This window comes from Trachemys scripta, chromosome 11 (assembly GCF_013100865.1).
Source record: "Trachemys scripta elegans isolate TJP31775 chromosome 11, CAS_Tse_1.0, whole genome shotgun sequence".
NCBI lineage: Eukaryota > Metazoa > Chordata > Testudines > Emydidae > Trachemys > Trachemys scripta.
In genome coordinates, this window is record NC_048308.1 from 37,536,698 (window position 1) to 37,559,612 (window position 22,915).

At 40.6% G+C, this 22,915-nt stretch overlaps 1 protein-coding gene across 4 annotated transcripts in view; it reads left to right on the plus strand.

Annotated features, from left to right (window-relative positions):
• Positions 1–22,915, plus strand: part of DCAF17 (DDB1 and CUL4 associated factor 17) — a 42,621-nt gene that overhangs the window by 15,862 nt on the left and 3,844 nt on the right. For all 4 annotated transcript variants that reach the window (XM_034785293.1, XM_034785294.1, XM_034785296.1 and 1 more), the window contains 10 exons: positions 518–654; positions 1,841–1,919; positions 2,329–2,418; positions 4,558–4,665; positions 5,247–5,352; positions 10,736–10,878; positions 13,100–13,209; positions 17,414–17,501; positions 19,865–19,948; positions 22,757–22,912. In XM_034785293.1, coding sequence (XP_034641184.1) covers positions 518–654; positions 1,841–1,919; positions 2,329–2,418; positions 4,558–4,665; positions 5,247–5,352; positions 10,736–10,878; positions 13,100–13,209; positions 17,414–17,501; positions 19,865–19,948; positions 22,757–22,912 — 1,101 coding nt within the window. The remainder of the gene's footprint in view (positions 1–517; positions 655–1,840; positions 1,920–2,328; positions 2,419–4,557; positions 4,666–5,246; positions 5,353–10,735; positions 10,879–13,099; positions 13,210–17,413; positions 17,502–19,864; positions 19,949–22,756; positions 22,913–22,915) is intronic.

The following is a 22,915-nucleotide window of genomic DNA, read 5'->3' on the forward strand; positions in this document are numbered from 1 at the left end:
TGAACCTGCAGTTTTGTAAGCACAATTGGTATGACATCCAACTGCTTAATATCAAGCAGTTAGACTTCTAAGGCCTTGTCTGTGTGTGGGAAATTGACCAGCATAGCTGTCTGGAATAACAAGATATTCCTTTATAATTTATTTATTCTGTAATAATTCCTTGTGTGGATGCTCTATTCCAGAATAAAAGTGACTTTATCCTGGAATAATTACTCCACTCACAAAGTGAGTCCATATAGGAAGCTATTCTGGTATAGCTTATTCTGCAATAACTTTGCCTGTCAATTTCTCCATGTAGATTCAGCCTAAGCGATATCAATTTCACCTACAAACAATTGTGCCCACAGTTATTTGTGCCTGCAAACTGTGAGTGTGAAAAGGGAGGATGGTGTTCAAAAATCTGGCCCCAATCTCCGTCTAGGCCAGATAGTTTGCTTTAAAAACTATAAAAAGTAGGCAATATGGCTTTCCTCATGTACACATTCAAACTTTTTACTGATAACTTCTTTTTATATAGGGGGAAACGCTTCCCAGTCCACCAGACTATAAATCTTCTCTTGCAGTTTTGACTGCTCATAACTGGCTTCTTCGTCTCTCTGCTAATACCGGAGAAATACTGGAAAAAATATACCTCCCACCCTACTGCAAATTCAGGTATTAATTATTGGCTGGGCTTTCTACAAGTAATGTTTTAATTAGTTATGATTATAGCAGTACTATAGGAGAAAATCACTTAATTTGTAATATATTAAAGCTATTTTGTTCCTATGCATTCACAAAGCTTTGTTTAACACTATTACTTTGGAAGGGCAGAATCTATATTGTTTAGAGAGAGGTCTGTAAAATACATTTTTCTGGATGAAATTTCTCTCAAATTCATGGCAGGAAAAGGATGAAGCCCAAATCTCATCAGCAAATAACACCGTTCTTTTCAGACTCTGTGGAGGTGCAAGTGGTTGAATAGCATGGAGGTGAACTATCCTCCAGATCAGAATGAAGGCATGTTGTTGGTGCAATGAATGGCAGCGTGCCGTGCGGGTCCCATGCTGTACCTACTCTATGGATGACTTCAAGGCTCTCAATCTGGCATCTTTCGTGAGCACAGTTACCACACAGAATTTTCTTTTAGAAAAGTTTTAAACTTCAGCACTGTAAATGTTCAGGACTTGAGTTTACACCTACATTTCCAGTTAACTCATCTGGAAAAGAAAGAAAACCACAAAATCAGGCTATCACTGGCTTTTCTCTGCCAATTTTACAACTTTTAATATTGCAATAACAGCATACCAGAATGTACCTTTTAAGATGTGAAAAGCAAACTTCATAAAACAAGGAAAATATTATCAATTCAGAAATAGGCAATTTGAACTTATGAATGTTCTTTTGCACAAAGTATCCATTTTTCCATTTAAGAGGAGGGCAATTACTGCTACTGGAGAACTGCAAGCTTTTCTTTCAATTCCCAGAGGAAATGACCCTTTTTATGCTGCAGAATCAGAAAACTGGTTTATGAAGGGAAAGGGGAAAAGTGCATTAGCCAGTCTTAATATATTAAGAGCTTGCAATAGTGCTTGTCTCATTGTCCCAGATAAAGTGAGCCAGATCTTGGCCCGCAACTCCATCGCTGTTGTGCTACTCCAGGTGCCCAAACACTCTTTACCCCAGATGGTTTAACAAGCAGAGCTTGGCCAGATACTGGGATCTGCTCCGGCATCCACATGATCTGACTTGTGTTATAACCTTTGTTATAACAAAAAGCTTTTTGTGTGAAATGGTGCGTTTGCCTTAAGAAAGTCTAAAAAAAAAAATATATTTAAAAATGCATTTTTATCACCAATAGGTATCTGAGCTGGGACACTCCTCAAGAGATTATGGTTGTCAAGTCAGCTCAGCATAAACTTCCAGCAGCAGCACAGCAGGTAGGTTTACTCAAGCATTCTGTGTGGTGAGGTATATATAGCCAAATATTTACAGGATAGGTCCAGAGGTTCAGAGAGAATTCTTTGTGAGCTGACCCTGTGGCATTACCTAATGCAGGTATGTTAACACTCTTCTCTTTTATGGTACTAGAAGAGAAAACATGACTGACTTTGTGATTAGAGGACAGAACCGGGTCAAGAGACCCTCATATGGCTTTGGGTAGGACTACAAGTTCTCTGAGCCTCAGTCTCCCCTTGGGAAAAAAAGGTGATAATCCTCCCTTAACTCACAGGGTGTTGTAAGCTCTGAACAATATTTATCATGGTTTCATACTGTTAGCTTCATGTCGTAGCATATAATATTGCCTGAGATACAATAACTAAGTTCAGTGTTACTGTTCTTCTCCAGGCAGGCATCCAGCAATCTGTGCTATTCTTTCTTGCTGTATTCAGAGTTCTACCTCTGAAATTTATTGGAATGCTGGAGATAAACAAAAAAGTGAGTTACTTTCTATATTAACTGTGCTTCAAGGTGTAGTAATTTAAAAAGCATTGTGTTGCCTCATTGCACGTCCCAATAATGCAGGACTAATTTGTATAATGCAGTGGCTCATTTCCCTAGTGAATGTAACAGTATCCCACTTTCCTTGGATAGAAACAACCACAGAGTGATTCTTCACACATGTGATCTGCAGGGAAAATACCAAGTACACCAGGTCTGTTCTGTAAGTGCTAGGAAAGGTTGTTTGAAACTAATTCCTTCTTAAAGGAAGAGGAGAGTTGGGAATTGGTGGGTGTTTGTGGGCAGTGGGGTTTTTAAGGAAGCTAGCTGTTAGTATCAGAAACTGGTGAAGTGCTGATCCATTGGTGCAGATGAGTATCCTTTCTCCAGCTCAGCCATCTAGTTGGTGCTGAAGGGAGCTGAGACCTCTGAGGCAGAGGGCTTGGAATCAGAGCAAGCCCTCTTAAGCTCTGCAAAACATGACCTTTTTTCTGCTCTTCTGACTGCCGCTCTCCCAACAGGCCCTAGTGCCAATCTTCATGCCCCTTTTTTCTCCACTGGCAGACTGGCCAGTGTGGAGGACAGAGGTGGCCTTATTCCAACGTTTACTGTTGATGTACCTCCAAGCAGCAGGGATTGTCTTTTTTGTTACTTGTCTGCCTAAGCTTAGCACAGCAAGACCCCAATTCTTGACTGGAGTTCTTAGCCCCTACAGAAATAGAAAGAATTAGAGCTGGGCAGAGAAAAGTAATTCTGTTTTGTGGGGGATTTTGACATTTGGTTTTGTTCGAATTCAGCTTGAAAAGCAAAAATGTTGAAATTCTCTGTGAAAGGGAATGGACCCTGGGTCTGCCTGGCAGGCTGCCCCGGAGCCACAGATCCTGGAAGCCCTGGGAATGTGGGCTGCCAAGGACTTGGAAGCTTGGGTTCCCCAGCATGCCCACAAGCAAGCTGGCAGGAAACCAGGCAGGGTTTCATCAGAATCCTGCCTAAGTTCTGTCAGAACTTCACAGAAATCAAGCTGTCTCCGCGGAACATTTTGATTTTGACAAATTGGCAAATTCCAATGAAAAAACATTTCATTAGAAATTTTCCAACCAGCTGTACAAATAGTGACTAGTTCTGTGGAGAGAGAATGTGGATTCAGACCTAATCCCCACTGATTTGGCCACCTCTGGCCTGTGAAGCAGGCAATACATGTATTTCTAAGACGGCCAGAATCTGACAGCATATATTTGGGATGTGGTTCCTGAGATGTGCTGTGGATCCAAATGGTTTGGGTTTTTTGTCCTACATATGGGCCAAAGAACATCTGATTTGATGCTTGTTTTTGGCTTTTCCTCTTCCCCATTTTAACCACATTTCCATAAAATATATCTGATTAGCAGAGTGAAAACTTTACTCTTCATAAATGCTTTATAAATGTAGGAAGAAATGCAGCTTGGAAGTGCATGTGTGGCCCATTAAATATTAGGAATAAAGTTCATCTGTTTACATCCAGCAAAAGTTTGTTTGGATTTTTGGTTGTTTTCCTTAGTGGAGATGCGTGAGGCACTCTGGACAAAATGAATATTGCAGTGTCATTAAGAGCTATAAGCACCTCTCCACTGACCTATCTAACTTGGGTTCAGGTTCAGAGCTTAAACATCCAATATTGTATCCTGACTGATGCATTAGCAACATAATTAACTTTTCAGCTATGTGCTGTCCTGGATCCCTGAGCAGAATGAACACTTGCCTCCAGTTATAGCAGCAAACCAGGATTAAAAGATTGTATTTCCAGCTCTGCTACTGACTTATCATGTACCCTTAACCAACTTCATCACTGTGTGAATTTGTAAAAACAGGGTAACAGGTTACCTGTTTTAGAGGCATGTTGAGAATGAATGTCGGTAAAGATTCTCTGACTTCAGATGGTACAGAAGTGCAAAGTCTTATTATTGAAGTACAAAAGAATAGCTGATTTGCAAAACCATCTAAAAGAAAACATCTGTCAGCAATTTTGGAGAAGAGTGTAGCAGGAAATGAGACTGTAAAACAAAGCGAGTCAATTTCTATGTCAAGCAGCCTTAGTGTTTTACATTTTCTTTTTAATGATCTCTTTCCTGATGGAATATTTTCTTTTCCCTGAGCCAGATATTTGGGAACAATGTAACAGATGTCGCTCTCTCTCATGGAATGCTGATTGTGATGTACAGCATGGGTCTGGTCAGGCTCTATAGCTTCCAGTCTCTCTCTGAGCAGGTAATGGAGCATGGAATTTGACACACAACCTACTATACTTTGAGGAAACTGATTATTATTAATTTAGCACTGTATATGAATATGACACTTTATTATAGGAGAAATGCACCAAACAAATCCATGCTCTAAGAAAATTACAGTCTAAGGTATTAATGGGCACAATACCTTACCAAACAATTCTAATAGCATTATTCTCAAATTGTAAAATGTACGTAGGGTGGGTACTGACATAATAGAGATCTTACTCAGACACCACATAGAGACAGCTTACCAAAACAAGTATCTACAGACTGCTACATGTCATGTCTGTCGTAACAGGAAGAAGTATTGAGGTTGGAAACCAATGGGCAAGGAAGACTCCTTGATATGAAATGGAATCAGAGAAAGTTTAGGAATAATATTCCCAGATTTAAATTTTTAAAAATCAGTTGTAAGTGAATTTAAATTCTTTCAGCCAAAAAAAAATCTACTAGTACTTAGAAAACAAGATTTTAGGTTTAAATGGACCATTTGAGTAGTGCAGTAAAACTGAACAGCAAATGTGTACATCAATAAAACCAATTTGTTTTGCATTATTTTAGTTCACAGAGCAGCAATTTGATTTGGGATGCAAATGCAACTGGAATGGTAAAGTTGGAATTGTAGGAAAGTATCCATTTGGACTTCCTTGTAACATTAAAATAACAGGTATTTTATCTTTGCATTATCGAGACTGATGGCTGTTATGTTTTATCTGTGAATCTTTCATTGCTATCAAGAACATTTAAAACTGCTGTGTCATGTTGTGTTGTAGTGTACTTCTACGTTTAGTTGGGTATTCATGTAATAATTCAGAATGTTTTCTGTTTTACTTCCAAACCCAAGAATTTACTAAATAGGACTTCTACAGAAAGTTAGAACAGGAACAAAACGGCTTCAGAAACTAAAAACTGTGCATAAACAGGATTCCCTTCACCTATCACTGTAATACAGCCACTTCTGGGGTGGAACGTGATAGCTGTTAAATCGCACACAGAAAAGCTACACAATGGTTAGGGCCCTACCAAATTCATGGTCCATTTTGGTCAATTTCATGGTCATAGGATTTTTTTAAATAATAAATTTCATGATTTCAGCTATTTAAATTTGAAATTTCACGGTGTTGTAATTGTACGGGTCCTGACCCAAAAAGGAGTTGTTGGGGGAATTGCAAGGTTATTGTAGGGGGGATTGCGGTACGGTTACCCTTACTTCTTCTCTGCTGGTGGGGGGCAGAACTGCCTTCAGAACTGGACAGATAAAGAGCGGTGGCTGCTGGCCGGGATCCCAGCTCTGAAGGCAGAGCCACCGCCAGCAGCAGCGCAGAAGTAAGGTTGGCATGGTACGATATTGCCACCCTTATTTCTGAACTGCTGCTGGCAGGGCGCTGCCTTCAGAGCTGGGCACCTGGCCAACAGCTGCCACCGTCCAGCTGCCCAGCTCTGAAGGCAACGTAGAAATAAGGGTGGCAATACCGCAATCCCTCTAAAATAACCTTACTCCCCTACAACTTCCTTTTGGGTCAGGAACCCCAATTTGAGAAATGCTTGTCTCCCTCATGAAATCTGTGTAATATAGGGTAAAAGCACACAAAAGACCAGATTTCACGGTCCATGACATGTTTTTCATGGCGTGAATTTGGTAGGACCCTAACAGTGGTATAACATAGGAAGTGAGAAACAGATTACTGTATCTAATCTAAACCGCGGGGAGAACTCAAGGGGATAGAATGTAATTTATCCAATTGCGATTAGACCACTCTAGCTGTCCATATTGTGTCAGTCACATTGAGCTTAATTCTAAGTGAAAAACTAACCTATTTTAGAAAACAACTCTTATGTCCAGCTTACAAATATGGCATTCTGTACTATTACTTTTTGTGTGTAAAGTTCTCAGATACAAAAGGTATCTTTATACCAGTGCATCTGAGATCAAAATCTTAAGGTGGATCCCAAGCCCAGGACTTCCCCCTCTCAGCACATTAATTGTTTTTTCTCTAATTAAAAAAAATCTGGACTTTTTCCTCCCCACCTGCAAAAGTAGGAGCCTCCTACATTAATATTTGGGCACAAAAGTGCTAAGCAGTTGCCAGCTCCCACTGCTGTCAAATATGCACTTAGAATACCAATTTTAGGCTCTTTTAAAAAAAAAAAAAAAAAAATCTTGTGCCTTTTGTAGTCAATATTTTAACAAATGATTTTCCATATAAAAAGTGCATTTTATATTTACATTAATTTTTATTGAAGAATTTCACATAGTAATAGCAGACAAAACAAGCCAGATACTTCAGCCTAATACAAAGATATAATATAGAGCTAGATAATAATCAAACGCTTTAATTATGTAACATCTTATGAAAACAAGAAATGAGACCGTATGATGATCCAAATTGGATCAAGTTCTGCAAAGGAGATGGAGTTTAGGAAATCTCTCTTCAGTTTCCTCTCTGATGTAGTACACCTCTACCCCGATATAACGCGACCCAATATAACACAAATTCGGATATAACACGGTAATGCAGCATTCCGGGGAGGGGGCGGGGCTGTGCACTCTGGTGGATCAAAGCAAGTTCGATATAACACAGTTTCACCTATAACGCGGAAAGACTTTTTGGCTCCCGAGGACAGCGTTATATCGAGGTAGAGGTGTATACTAAACCATGACTTAGTGTTGATGCCCTGTTGAGAATACGCCTGTATGAGTTTTGAAAGGCAGCTTATATTAGATACATTTCCAAGACTTGTGGATCGTTCGAGTTTTGGATCATGAGTTTTAAAGACAAAGTAAAAGAAAAAGAAACCTTTTTGATCTTGAACTTTATTCAAGAACAGTTTGTGGTTAGGACATTTTCAGCTTCTGATGAACATTGACTATAGCTGCTGTTTAAAGATAGTTACATTCCTGTGGTTTTTGAGTTGTTTTCTTTTATGAGTGAGATGGCTGATTTAGCCTGTGCAGTGACATTTAGTGCTTCCATGAAGAAGCAGCTGATCTTTTTGAAGACTTCAGAGTCTAAACTTGTGCTTGTTGAAACTTAACTGTTTGGGAAGCTATGTGGAAGGCTTGAAAGCTATGGGGACTTGAAATCTTGTATTTTTCCACAGAAAAAACACATCCTGGGAAGAAGCAACACACGCTTCCCAGCATTGCTCTGCAAGGGTAACCCTGACCTGAAGAGACCACCTCTACAGATGACAGGGTAGAGTAGTCTCCATGCGTATTCAGTTCTTGGCCTCTCTGCCAAAACTGACAACAACATAGGTGATGTGAACACCTATCCAAGAGGAACTGTACAGAGATCAATAAGTTAGTGCACATAGGTCACCAAACAGCTGTTGGCTGGTAATGATTTTCATGTACTACTGACTCTGGCCAAATTTGAAAGAGCCAAAAGGCGCCTTTAAACCATCATAAATCTACTATCTCCTGTTTAACCCCTCCCAACATTTATTATGAGAGGATCTAGTAGTTTCATTAAAATAGAGAGGAAAATATCTCACTCATTATTTTTCCAAATTTAGAACAAATATACTAGTATCGCCAGGAGCAAATCAGGCTTTGCATTTAGACGATACTGGAGTATTTTGTGGAAATGAACTAAAGAGGCTCAAATAATAATTGAAAATTGACATTTCTAGAAGGAGCTTTTAAGAACAATGACAGTATCCTAATAAACAATGGACTGCTGGGTAATGGGAGAAAGCAACACATAAGAAAGAAAGGAGAGGTGGGAGACAGTGATAGCAGTTGCTGTGGTTTTGGGGGCTGATCTTTAAAATCGTTGGCAAAAGACAACATAAGTGTAAAAAGAGACTCGTGAAGTCTATACTTTGTAAGGCTGTTGTGGCATAAAATGGGCTCAGAGTTAGTAATTTAGTCCATCCCCCTGAATTTTTTCAGGATTCTTAGTAGTAAATGTTTTTATAAAGAAAATAATCAGCCTGTCAGGGAATGAGGTTTCATGAGGTTTTCCTCTAATTTTTTAACCAATTCTATTTGCTATCAACCCTCTGCCAGTACTTCTAATCTACCACATATTGCACTTTTCCCCCCAGAGACATCATTTATTATTAATCCTACGTTATTAAATCTTGCTTAGAATCTCCCTTTTACTAAATGTTAGATCAGAGGCAGTCGTCTTCACTTCCTGTCCTAACCTACTGGCTGCAGCTAAATAGCTGCCACTTTCAACGTCAGATGTGGCTTCATTTCCATGATAGATAAAGCGACTCCTCTCAGAATAGCTGGCTGAGGACTTTGGGATCTTGAGATGCGTGGGGTGGGGGAGGAGAGGAAGAACTAGCTAAATGTAAATTCAGGTCTTGGATGCAGTCAGACTACTTCAAGCTGTAATTTTGTTCAGTCTCACAAGTTAAGCAGCATAAAACCAGGTCAGAATTTGGCTGAGACATCTAGGAAAAACTCAAGTTGCTGCAAGAAGTACTGTGGCTGATTCAGTTGGTGGCATTTTTTCCCTAAAGCAGCACATAACCAATGCCCCAGCACAGCACAAGAGGGCACTTTACTGCTGTAAATTCAGTCTTTCAAAGGAGGCATCAAACTGAAGTCATAATCAGTTCTTGTCATTAAAAATACCCTAGTATACTTTACCAAAGCAGAGATGTGGGCCTTATTGCTCTGGCCAAAGTCTAGCTTGGGTAATTACATACCACCTATTTCAATTCCCCTTGTAATTTCCAATAGTCTTCACTTTCTGTCAGATTGTTTTGTAGTATTGCAATATTCTGTTTAACAGGGCTGTTTTTCAGCTCAAAAGTTGGGTCCATGTTAGTGGCTGTAGAAATTATTTGTAGGATACTAGATAGTAAAGGGTTGTAAAGTTTTCTGGTATCCATTTAGATTAAAGTTGCTATGTAAATACCTTCTCCCATTGTTGCATGGAGGATTTATATGAGTAGCTTATTAATGCTGAATGTAACTTGCTCCACGTGAGCTGAAAGGAGAACTAGATTCCTTTTGCCATTTACTGCACTGAGTCCTAAAATTTTCTATTTGTATAATTTATAAACTCAGTTGCAGATTACATTGATTGTGATTCCCCCATTGTTTTCTTAAGAGAGATGAGTGGGGGAAATATTAAAGTTCAGACACTTTCTTGCATGTAATGCTAGGGTTACCATATTTAAAAATTAAAAAAAGAGGACACTCCACAGGGCCCTGGCCCTGCCCCAACTCCGCCCCTTCCCTGCCCCAACTCCACCTCCTCCCCTGAGCGCCTGCATTCCCCCTCCCAGCCACATGAAACAGCTGCCCGAGCGCTACCAGCGTTTCGGGCAGACCCCAGACCTCCGGACCCTGCACCCCCGGCCGGGCACTTCCCCTCCCGGGCTCCGGCGGCGGCTGCAGCATGCTGCTCCCTGACTCCTCAGCTCTGTAAGAGCCGAGCTGCCCAAGTGCTACCAGCTTCGGGCAGCCCCCATGCCTCCAGACCCCGCGCCCCTGGAGCGGAAGTGCCCCGGCCGGTGGCACAGGATCTGGAGGCATGGGGGCTGCCCGAAGCCGGTAGCGCTCAGGCAGCTCAGCTCTTAAACAGAGCCAAGGAGTCAGGGAGCACAGCAGCCGCCGCTGGAGCCCGGGAGGGGAAGTGCCCGGCTGGCAGTGCAGGGTCCGGAGGCATGGGGGCTGCCCGAAGCCGGTAGCGCTCGGGCAGCTTACCTCTTACAGAGCCGAGGAGTCAGGGAGCACAGCAGCCGCCGGAGCCCACTCTAAGGTAAGCCAGGGATGCCGGAAGCTGGGAGTATTTTTCCCGGACATGTTCGGCTTTTTGGAAATTCCCCCCAGACGGGGATTTGATTACCAAAAAGCCGGACATGTCCGGGAAAAAACAGACGTAAGGTAACCCTACGTAATGCCAGTTTGCTAGGTAGAAGTTAGTTGCCCATCTGTACTGTATTTTTATGTGCACAATGACATTAAACACTGTAATGAGTTTTTAGATGTTTTTAAGAATGAATAATTTAATTAGAACTCTACAGACGAATGGAATTATGAGGCTGTTAATAATGATCTTAACATTACACAACGTTTGCAGATACCCCACCTTTGCTATTTGAAGTGTCTTCCCTGGAGAACTCATTTCAAATTGGAGGATACCCTTGGCATTACATCATCACACCTAACAAGAAAAAGCATAAAGGAGTCTTCCATATTTGTGCTCTGAAAGACAATGCTTTGGTAATATATTCACATAGCAGCCTCACTCACCCTATCATCTGAGTAACACGTGGAGCAATAAAGATTTTCCCATTCTCTCCTACAGTGCCCTCTCAATGTGCTGATTGCCCCCTTGGCCAGGGAGTGCCATACTTAATGGGCTGCAGCTATAGCCCAGCAATGCTGCTTCTGAAATTGTCAGAAGAATCAACACAAAGCAGTGGAAATATTTTCTTCCCACCAGTGTTGCTTCTGGTGCTTCCTACCGTCCCCTGCACCCATAGCATTACCTCCTCTGTGTTCCCAACTCAACAGTGATGGGTTGAGCTGAATCTTGTACCTATACCCTGCATAGTGCCGTGTTGTTTCCCACTGTCTACAACCATTTTACAAATAAGCTGCTTTACTATTTGGCATCTGATCCTTCTACTCCTGGGTGAATTCTGCGCCACTGTGCACATAAAGAATTTATGTGCCACACACAATGTTTTTCTCCCGCAAAAAATACATTCTGTTGGAAAATTGCTGTAATTATGCCTTTCGCCCACCAGGGTCTGCTGTGGTGCCAGAACAGAGCAGCCGCTCCCAGGCTAGCCCTAGCTGCAGATAGGGAAGAGAAGAGGCTACCTTCCTCACAGTGCCCTGCCCCTGGGGCCAGGTCAGGAGGCTAGGGGATGGTCAGCATTGGGCATATGAGGCTGCTGGGGAGGGGGATCACAGACTGGGGTTCATAAGGGCTAATGGTGCAGAGACAGACTGGGGAAGGAGCTAAATGGGAGTGGGGGTGCAGGGACACATGGGGACAGGGTAGGGAGATGGCTGAATGGGAGTGCAGGGACACATGGGGACAGAGAGGGGGTGCAGGGCCACACAAAGATGAGGGTCAGGGGGCTGAGTGGGGGTGCAGGGCCAGATGGGAGAGGGGTGCAGGGCAACAAGTTCACAACCAGACTCCTTCCCAGCAATTACTTCCCTCTCCCTCAGCTCTTCTGTTATCCCTGGCTCTCCCAAACCGTTGCACTGCTTCTGAGGGGGGGTGAGAAATACAGTTCTATATTGTAGTTTAAATAAATTATTACTCGGAGTTCTGCATTAATATGCCTAGTAAGGAAGCTATTTGTCAAAAAACATTTTCTGAATCTTTTTTGTTGTCTGTATTGTTACAGACATATTTGCTGACAGGTATTTTGAAATAAATTACCAAAATAATTGAAACTGGTCTGATTATATTGTATAATTTTGACAAATAAAATATGCAGAATTTTGCAGAATTTTAAAATATTGTGCGCAGAATTACCCCCCAGGAGTATCTTCCTTTTGTGGTTTCTCTTTCAAAATGTTTTTGAACACTATGTTTATAATTGTGTCCTTTTTAAAAAAAGTTGTATTATCCACCATTTTGTCATTTGCATGAGCTCACTTTTTCAGACTTTATTTTGGCTTCCTTGTTCAGGCTAAAAACATGTCTATAATATTGGCCTGCCAGCTCAGGATTCTTCAACTGGGAAGTTTCTTGTCTATATGTGTCCCCATCTCTTAGTCTGTTGAGACCAACGTCCCTTCCTTCCTGTCTCTTTTAACATCAGAATATACAGGTCTTCAGTCTCATGGTGAAGTACAAGCTGTACAAAATATGGTGTTTTTGCTTCCCAGGTCTCAGGCAAACCTCTTGCCCCTGGCTTTATTTTGTGTGAGTTCACACCCACAAAAGTTTGTTACAAATTAACTCAAAACAAAACTCTGCCAAAATGCCTGAATTTGGCCTGGTTTGAGGCTGAACTCATAAACCGCCCCAAGTTCACAGACCTCAGCAAGCTTTTCCACGTATCCGCCCAGGTCTTGGATTTGTTTTAAAACTCAGTGCTAGTATAAAAGCTTTTCATAGGTCTCGTCCCAAGTCAAAGCTCACTTTGTTTTGAATTGCTGAAGTGTTTGCAGGCTAGGTCTTTAGTTTTCAATGTGTAGTTTCAGGAGAAGTAGGAACAGGTCTAATCATGTTAAAGGCGTTGTTCATTAGATACTAAACAATGTTACAACCCAGTGTGATGGAATTTCTTTAAGTCTTGGTGTTCCATAAGGGTTTGTTATTCCCCTTACTGATTCAGCCCCACTGCTGCTTCAACTTTTTGTAATGTCTATATGGTTCTACCTAGTACTGTAAACGTAGATGGGTGGGAGCTGAGCTTTTCCAGTTTAATCAGATCTAAATATAATCATTCTAAGCCTTCTCTTCCACCTTCAGGCAAAAAATGGCATACAGGATATGAAGTGCTGTTCATTAGAACCCGACTGGATATATTTCCATCCAGATACTTCAGGCAGAATAATCCACGTGGGACCAAATTTGATAAAGTATGAGCAATAATTTTTTTTCAGAGCTTGTTGTTTTCATTAAAGAGGCTACTGGGTAACATCTAATTCACATCCTGATTTTAGGAGATGGCTAAGAGTTAGGATAATTATGGGGTTCCAGGAGTAATGCCATTGTTAATGTGTGTAGAGTCAGAAAAGTGCATCTGTAAAAATGACATCATGCAGTTTATTTTACAAATTCTCTTTTTTTCTGACCTCCACATAAACTTGCACATTAAATAATTAACATTATATACAGTTACGGAAGGGCAAACTAGATCCTTTGTGATACATGAGGTAGGAAGAACCCAGTTTACTCTTCCATGAGAGAGTGCATGTATATGTAACACAAAATTTATTACCTGTGCAAATTTATGGTAATGGACCATAGAATACCATTGGCTTGTTAAATAGGGATGAGAATTTCATAGCTCTTGCAGCCTTAGGGTGTTATGATCCCAATTGTAACTATAAAAATGACTCCATCTTAGGGTACATCTACACTACAGGGGGGAGTCGATTTAAGATATGCAAATTCAGCTACGTGAATAGCGTAGCTGAATTCGACGCATTGCAGCCGACTTACCCCGTTGTGAGGACGGCGGCAAAATCGACTTCTGCGGCTTTTTGTCGGCGGCGCTTACTACCACCTCCGCTGGTGGAGTTAGAGCGCCGATTTGGGGATCGATTGTCGCGTCCCAACGGGACGCGATAAATCGATCCCCGAGAGGTCGATTTCTACCCGCCGATTCAGGCGGGTAGTATAGACCTAGCCTTAGATATGTTTGCTTGTTTTCTTAACATGTTTTTTGGTACTGTAAGCAATAGAGAGGCAGTGCAATTAGGAAAAATAAGCTGGATTATGTTCTGCCTTGTATATCCTCCAGAACGCGACATTCTTTTGGAAGACACTACTACTAGTGAGGATACAAGAAGCCAGAAAGACCAGAGTTTAATTTTCCGACACCAGGTTGAGTCTAGAGCACTATTAAAGGGCCATCTGCCAGAAAAGGAGCATGCTGGGAAAGGCTCCTATACAAAGAGTGAGCCCACAGTTATACTTAATAGTGCTCTTTAGAGAGAATAAGCTTTAATTCTTGTGTATGAAAATAGCTCTGAAAAAATAGTAAAAATAGCTGTGATTTGCTTACTAGGAAAACTTTTCTTTAATTTGTATTTTGCTAATCTATGTAACAATCCAGATGCTTTTTAAGAATTCCAGCTTCCACTATCACAAGTTCATTCACATGCCTTAAGAATAAACCTTTGAGACCCAAACCCCTTTTTGGGTGCATAAGCTTTGATCAACTAATGCTGTGCATTTTCTATTTCCTACCAGCAGATTTAACCTGTTAAAACAAATGTGACTTTATCATTCAGACCATTGACCGTTTTCTACTGTCCAGCAGTCTTTGCTTGCCATTGCTTCTCATGGATTTCCTCTCTGTACCTCACCCCAAAGTTCGTTTATGGGAATTTCATTCCAAAGTTTGCAAGTTTTTTGGCTTTGCACTGAAAGGGCACTTTAAGTGTAAGCAGAAAATTAACTCCTGAGGGAGCCAAGTAAGGAATCAGGCCAGATTTGCTCTTCCAATGCCATCTGAAAAGAGTGGAACTGGGCCAAATTTTATCCCCTCCACTACTTTTAAGATGATGTACAAATGAGCCCAGCATATCTGCCAGTCATTTTACTTCCCCTTCCTGATCCATCAATTTTAAATTTTGTACACCCTGGGATGTCAACTCTAGAATATGCACAATTTGATTTGAATGTCTCATCTTCTGAGACTCCTACAGTGACAAGCCCATGATAACTTACTTCCTAGCCCAAATATTCCCACACTGTTCCCCCACCATGATGAGCATGCAATTGCTTTCTGATACTCCTACTGACAGTCTGATACAGACCCTCATTCTGTTCAGCTAAAAGATTTGGGGCCCAAGTCCAGACTGCAAGAGAATGGATTTGGGATAGGATGGGCGGGAAAGAGGACAGAACAATGTCTTTCTTTTAACAATGAAAATTGTGGTTATTAAACTGAACGAACTGTAAACAAGTGGCTTTCCTTGAGGCAGCCCTGCCAGTGGTCCCTTGCCTCAGTTTCTCTCTTGGGTTCCCAGTAGGTCCACATGAGCTTTTTCCTCTAGTCCTCCTACAGTTTATTAGCCAAAACACAGTGCAAACATCCCAAACCAAATGTCCCACAGCATAGTCCACATCAACCCTGTACAAGTAATCTTTGAGCCCCGGCATCATTCTCACCATCCTGGTGTCTTTTACCAGATGTGGACTCTTGGAGTCCTCCTCTGACCCTCCATCCCAGCCCTTTCTTCTGGGGCTCAACCTACTCTTCCTAGGGGGAATTCTCACAGTCTCTCCACTGGGACCCAGCTCTCTGGCAAAGAGACATCAGCAGATAAGCCTCTCTGCTGCTCCCCTTCCGGTAGCCTTCTCTGGCTTAGAGGCAGCAGACACTTCCCTCTGCTGTTCCTCCTGTCTTCAGCTCTCTCTTGCCCAGCTCGGGGACATTGGCCAGCAAACCCCTCTTGCTGCCCTCTCACAGAAACCACCTTCTCTCTGGCAACTCTCATCTCCGAGTCTTCTCCCAACAACCCAACGTATCTCACCACGCCGCTTAGAGTTCCCCAAGTGCTGCCCCACCCTATTAATTAACCCAACTGGAGCACCTGGACTGGAACAGGAGAGCTGAGCCCTATTTCACTTAAAGGGCCAGCTACTCTGTTACACACACCAATGACAATCATCTTATTGCATACCGTTTTTCCCCCAAATAGAAAATATATTTTAAGGAGACTGCTTAAGTGCTGGTTCTGAAACTTTAGTCGATCATTTCTTTACTTTTTAGAGTTTAAAATCTCAGCTCTCTATAAAATGATGTATCAGAGCTTTCTCCCTCCCCTCAAAGGAATAATTTTTCAAACTTAACATTATTAATACAAGTATACTTATGGGGGGTTTAATTTCTGTTGCTTGAATGTATTTTAAAAGTTAAATACATGCATCGAAGCACAAAATGTTTTGGTCAACTCCCACAAATATACAGTAGTTCTTATCGCAGAAGACATCTTTATTTACATTGATCTACATTTTAATTTAAAAAATATTTTGAAAACAAGACGAGAACTAAATTTTGTCAGAGGGAAAATGTAGTCAAGGTTGTATTTTTGAAGCCTAGTTTGGGAAATATCTAAACAACAAAGGCAGATTTCACTCTATTATTTCCTGTAAGGGATAAAGACTAAATTCTACTTCAGTATTGTCCCCTTTTCCCTAAATGTTATGTTACTGTGGCTCATTTTATCAAATTAAAAAAAAATCATTTTATGAATAAAATTGGGCATATTTCTGTAGAGAATTACTGTTCCCTAAAGGCTAGTATGGCTTATTTTCTATTACGGAGTGGCCACTATTTGTTTTGTGGTAGTGCCTAGAGGCCCTATTACAGGATCATTGTACTAGGCAATGAATACACACATATCCCACCCCCAAAGAACTACAGTCATAGTTATCATATGTTGCTTCCATCAGTGAATCCTGAGCTGGTTCAACAGCTTTGTAAACATGTAGGAAGAAGTGTAAAACACTGATAACTAGCAATGGACCCAAGCTAAAAGCCCATATCCAAGCCCTCTTCTGAACTTTGGAAGAAGTCAGATCCAAATTTCAATTGTACAGCTCAATCTCGTAGCTATTCCTGAGGTTCTCTCAAAGGAAAACTTGCATATGGAGTGGTCTCAGTAGTATGCATTGTGGAATGTTAAAGTTTAGTGACATAATTCTGACCAGTCCTCCCCTACATGACTCCAACTTATGCTGAGAAGAACTAGGCCAAAGAATTACCACCAACCTATAGCACCCGGAGAATTTATAAACCAACCAGCATCAGGAATTCTAGAAGAAACATCTGCAGACTTCCACATAGTGGATGTGAGCAACGGTAGAATTCAATAAGGAAACATACTGTATATTCTAGAACTGATGTGCTAATCAGATGTAATAAAATAGCACAGATAAATGTGTTACAGTAATAACATCTTTAAAATGTGGTATATATTTACCCTGTACAGTATTTGAAAGAAGTTATGACTGTAACTTATCTGTGCTATTTTAGTACATCTGATTTTAGAAATCACAGCATGTTAGATTTTAACATGACTCATTTTATATCTTCTTTTTTTTAAGGATATTGAAGCTGAAGGAAATTGAAAATAATAAATACCAACAAGAAATAGCAGAAGATTTTGTCATCGTGGCCAACAGGCAGAACAATGTGAGGTTATAGCAGGAAATTCTTAATACAAACAATACGTTTTACTTTTGCATGATTATATAGTGTATGTAGGTGATTTATATGCATATGTATATCAGTGTATTGTGTGGGCCTGATCCAAAGCCTATTGAAAGACACTTTGACTTCAACAGTCTTTGCATCAGGCCTGTGTGAGAGGAATTTCAAAGACAATTACATTTTCAGGGTATCTCACTGAAACCTTCTATCACTTTTTAGGTTCTTGGCATCCATTGTGAACAATGCAAATAGTTGCCTGGGTAAACCTTAAGTAGCATACAGAGATGGATTTCTTTGGCAAGGAGGTATCACTGACTTAAGTCATAATTATATGCAAATTTGATAGTAATCAAGTTCAAATGGCTGAAAAATGTCAAGCCTGGTGAAACAAACATTCGTGACAGCAAACCACAAAAACCAAATGGGAATGCTAAAAAGTCCAAACCCCTCTCTGGTGAATGTTAGTGAAAAACCTTTGATGACACTGCTGTAGCTTAGAATTGCAGTTTGCTTCAGCAGAGACTTGTAGGGTTTTTCATAGTTTGTGAATGCTGAGACCCTTGCAGTCAGTGACACTGCTTTTGAAGTTCCCCCATAAATAAAAATGTGTGTATTTAAAATCTACATAATGTCAATAGTAAAACTCCCATCAAATCAGTAGGGGCAGGAGTAGTGCCAAGTGACACTCCTTTTCTTTTCTTTTTCCTAGAATTTTGTTTAGGGAGGATGATCTTGGCTTGGGAATAGGAGTCAAGAGATGTGAGTTTTAATTCTGCCACAACCTTCTCTTGTGACCTTCCTTAGCTAAGACATGAAGGGCCCAATTCTGAGAGGTGCTGAGGATTCTCAAGTCCTATTGATGTCCAGTGGGAATTGAGGACACTCATCACATTCAGGATCAGGCTCTTAATGCTGCTATGCTCCCATTTTCTCAACTATGCAATGGGGATAATAGCACCCACCTCACAGGAGTGTTGCAAGGATATATTCATTAATGTTTGTAAATCACTTTGAGAAAGTAGAAATAATGTGGTGAAGATGGTGGTTTAATAAGAACACAAGAATGGTCATACTGGGTCAGACCAATGGTCCATCTAGCCCAGTATCCTGTCTTCCGACAGCGGCCAGTGCCAGATGCTTCAGAGGGAATGAACAAAACAGGCAGTTATCAAGTGATCCATGTCATCTAGTCCCAGCTTCTGGCAATCAGAAGCTAAGGGACACCCAGAGCATGGTGTTGGATCCCTTGATTTTTTTATTGGCAGTCTTCTTTTACTCACCAGTGTACCTATTTGCTAAATGAAGCGTCTTCCATTTAAGAGATCCTTATGAGCTGGATTGCTGCCTGATTATTTGTACTGTAATTTCCTAAATATTAGATTATTGATGTAGGCCATATAGGCGCAACCCAATTGACTTCAAAGTGGTTGTGCACAGCCAGGTGCAGGATTGGGACCTAAATTGCTGGCTTGACTTCGATATTTCTAACTAACCTAATCTTTCTGTAGAAACTGTAATTACCTCAAGTCACTAAAAAATACTCCAATCAACAAAAATAATTGAATCAACAACATTACACAATCTACGTGCTAGAATTTCTACAGTGAAATTAGGTTCACTGGCATATCAAGGGATAAAATAGAGGAAGAACAGGATAACGGGGGAAATCTTTAAAGATGTGAAAAATGTTCCTGTTTCCTCTGCAGGGAGTGGGGAATGAAATAGTTTTAAAGGAGAAAAGGCGGTTTAGTGCTGTCTTTTCTACCTTGTATTATATTATATCTTTATATAGTTTTAATCTCAAACAATCCTAAAATGCTTCACCAACCCCATGGGGCAGGGATCATCTTTTTGCATTTGTACAGCATAGAGCCATGACTAGGGCTCCGAGATGCTATAGTATTACAAATAATAATAACAACCACCTAGAGCATATTAAAGTCCAACCCTGGAATAGATGGTGGCAGCCAGCCTAGGCATAGCACAGTAATGGAACAAGCCTTGGGGGAAGTTTGGCCAAAGGACACAAGGGCAAGGATACCCTGCTCCAAAGGAGTCTTCAGTGTCCTCTCAGCTCAGACAGGAAATCAGATTTTTAGGAGGGCTGTAAAACATCTCAGCTAAAACAATGAATGATGCTTAATAAACTGATTTATTTGCTCCTGTACAGACTGTCTGTACTTTCTGTGTACTAAAGATAGCGTTGCGTTTTAGTCTTTTTAAAAGCTTTACCAAATTTCAAATAAAATGAATATACTGCTAAGAAAAGTATACACAGCCTATATTATTACCTGCCACGCAGACTTACACTCTCTCTCTCTTTTTTTTTTAATTCTGTGTCTAAGGCAAACAACTCAGTAACTGTAACCGCTTCTGGTCGAGTAGTGAAAAAGCGTTTTAACCTGCTGGATGATGACCCAGAACAAGAGGTAATTGTGATACAGTGAGCTAAAAAGGACCAAAAGATTGGCCAAGGAGTTGAGCCATCAAGGCTTATCTCTCGTTACAAGTGCAGTCGCTGGAACTTTTAGCTACATTAAGCTCTACATTCATTCTTTATCCCTCTCCTTCTGCTGCCTTCATTCCCCTTCCTTTGCTTTCTTCTCTCCATCTTCTTCTTTGTTGCTATTGGTGCCTGAAAGAGTCTTCCTCATTTAAGGACTGATCCTACTCCCATTGAAGTCAATGGCAAAACACTCAGTGACTTAAGTGGTATGAGACCAAACCCTTAATGTGAGAAACTACAACCATTCTCTCCTTTCAGATCTCTTCTTAAAACATTTCTACTGACAAACTTTTAAGCAGTAAATACAAAGAAACAAAATTTTAAATTATATTTTTGCTTTGAGACTGGATTGTCCGATTTCCAGACTCTGGTATGTGGTGTCTGAACTACCTTGTCTCTTCACTCTGCTGTAGTATGTAAACTCAAGCCAGGGACCATCTCTTCCTCCGCTTTGAACAGGACCGAGCACACACTGATACATTATTGACTGTGAACAAAAATACTCTGTCACTAGTCACTCATGAAATTTTTCTTTGTTTTCAATAAAATCAAACAGTTTAAAAAAAGTGGGTGGTGGTGGGAACCCCTGTGACATCACAATTCAGGTTTAAGCTACAATGTGGCTATATAAAATCATAGGACTGGAAGGGACCTCAAGAGGTCATCCAGTCCCCTGCACTCATGACAGAACTAAGTATGATCTAGACCATCCCTGACTGGTGTTTGTCTAACCTGCTTTTAAAAATCTCCAATGATGGAGATTCCACAACCTCCCTAGGCAATTTATTCAAGTGCTTAACTGGAATATGATAAATATGCGAGAACACTACAGAGCAGGTCTGATCCAGATCCTCAGATTAACTATGATGTATCCTTCCTGCTTGCTGATCTCTTCCCAGTTTTATTTCTTCTTTATTTCATTCATTCATTCATTGCATTTTGTTTCAACTTGGACAAGAAACAAGTATGGGAATTTCTAGTTCATGAGGCTGGAGCTTGCCCCTGCTGATAGTCTTGAAGTGCAGAAAAAGGGGTGAAAATCTTCAAGTAGTCTTCTTTTTCATTTTGTTAGTTTATATTCATTTTATTTTACCCTGGATATAAATACATTATAGTCTTGAAGACTATGAAGAATGTGTCAAGCCTGCTGTGACTTTGCCACTCCTAAGTAATGCAGACATCGAAAACGAGATGGGGAGCAGAAGGGGCCGTCAGAGAGAGAGAAACTGGTGGTTGAATCCCCCAGGATTCAATGTAAGACTTTTTGCTTGATCATTCTAGCTAAAGTGCTTCAGCTAAACCTCTCTTCCCCCTAGTCTTCTCTTCCCAACCCCACAAAGGTAACTAAGGAATGAGCCAGAAGATTTTCTCCAGTTATCTGAACAGCACTTTTCTGAAATAGGCCTGTTATATCCACACTTAAAGACAGGACCCTGATATGTCCTTAGTTAGATAACATGGGTTGTCAGATAAATAACGTTTGGATAGTTTAGGCTACACTGTTATGAAAAGAGGTCTGAAGCATCTAATTGGCCAGTGAAAGTTCTGAGTGTTTGGGTACCCATGTAACTGCATAGTTCACCACTCTTTGGTCAGGTTAGCCTACCTCAAATTTTGATGCCAATGGATCCTAACTAGAGGAGTTAGTCAGCCATCTTGGTAAATTGCAGGGAAATTATTTAAGGTTTGTTTTTTTAATTGAATATTTTCAAATTAAAAACACTACATTGCCGAGGTCTTCACATAGTGTTTGAAAAACATTTTTTAGCTCTCAGCTAGGACTCAGCTGAAATTCATACGGAAATGAGAATTCTAATTCCTCAGCTTCTGGCAACCATTTCCACTCTTGTTTCCATGGGAATGGATACCAGCTCCGTGAAAACAGGATACGTTTTTACATAGCCCTTAAAATTTGGAGTTAATTTATATTCATTTATAATCAACAGAATAAAAATTCCACAAAGACACTTAAGTAGTCAGAACTCCACAGATTTTGTTCCTGCTATTGAGCTTTATGCTCTGAACTATGTAGGAAATACATTTCCTTAGATTTAGACAGGAGAAGAGCAAAAAAGTCATTTAGGGTATGTCTCCCCTGCATCCGGGTGTGAGCCTCCCAGCCTGGTCCACAGACTTGTGCTAGCGCTCTAAAAAATAGCGGTGTAGACAGTGCTTACTTACATGTGTTGATAATAGCTATTCTAAAACAGTCTTTCCCCCCATCATAAACTGGAGCTGCTGACTGTATATGTAGAGGTATGTAACTTTAAAGAGAGGCTGCAGGAGTTTTTGTGACTTACATTACCCTAGTAATTTTCTCAAATCTCACCGTCTAGATGTTGACAACAGGTTTAAGTCATATTGCTGCTAATGTGTATAAGCAAATGGCACTGAAGTGATGCCTTTCTTCCTCTATCTTACATTTCCTACATGGTGTGTGTAAAGCCCTTATACTCACACACTGAGACAGTACAGGACCCTATTTTCTCTTCTTCCTCTTATATGGGGGCTCTGCTGAAATGCACTGAATAGTCTGTGGTTGGAAAGATGCCTATAGCTTACTATCTGGATGGCAAAGATTTTCCTGATGAATGATGGCAGATCTGTGAACTAGAACGCCTTCCATTTCTTTCCTTTCCCCTTCCCAAAAAACATATGTAAAGTTCTTTTAAAAATAACTGTAAGAGTCTATTTATTAACTGGTCAACTTGAGATTTTGTTTTTTCATAAGACTTTCAAAATTGTGGACTATGAAGATGAGCTGGATTTGTTATCCGTTGTGGCAGTTACTCAGATAGGAGCTGATGGGAAAGCTCACCTTGACTTCCACTGTAATGAACATGGGATTCTACTTAAGAGTATTCCATTAGTGGAATCTTGGGATGTGGTG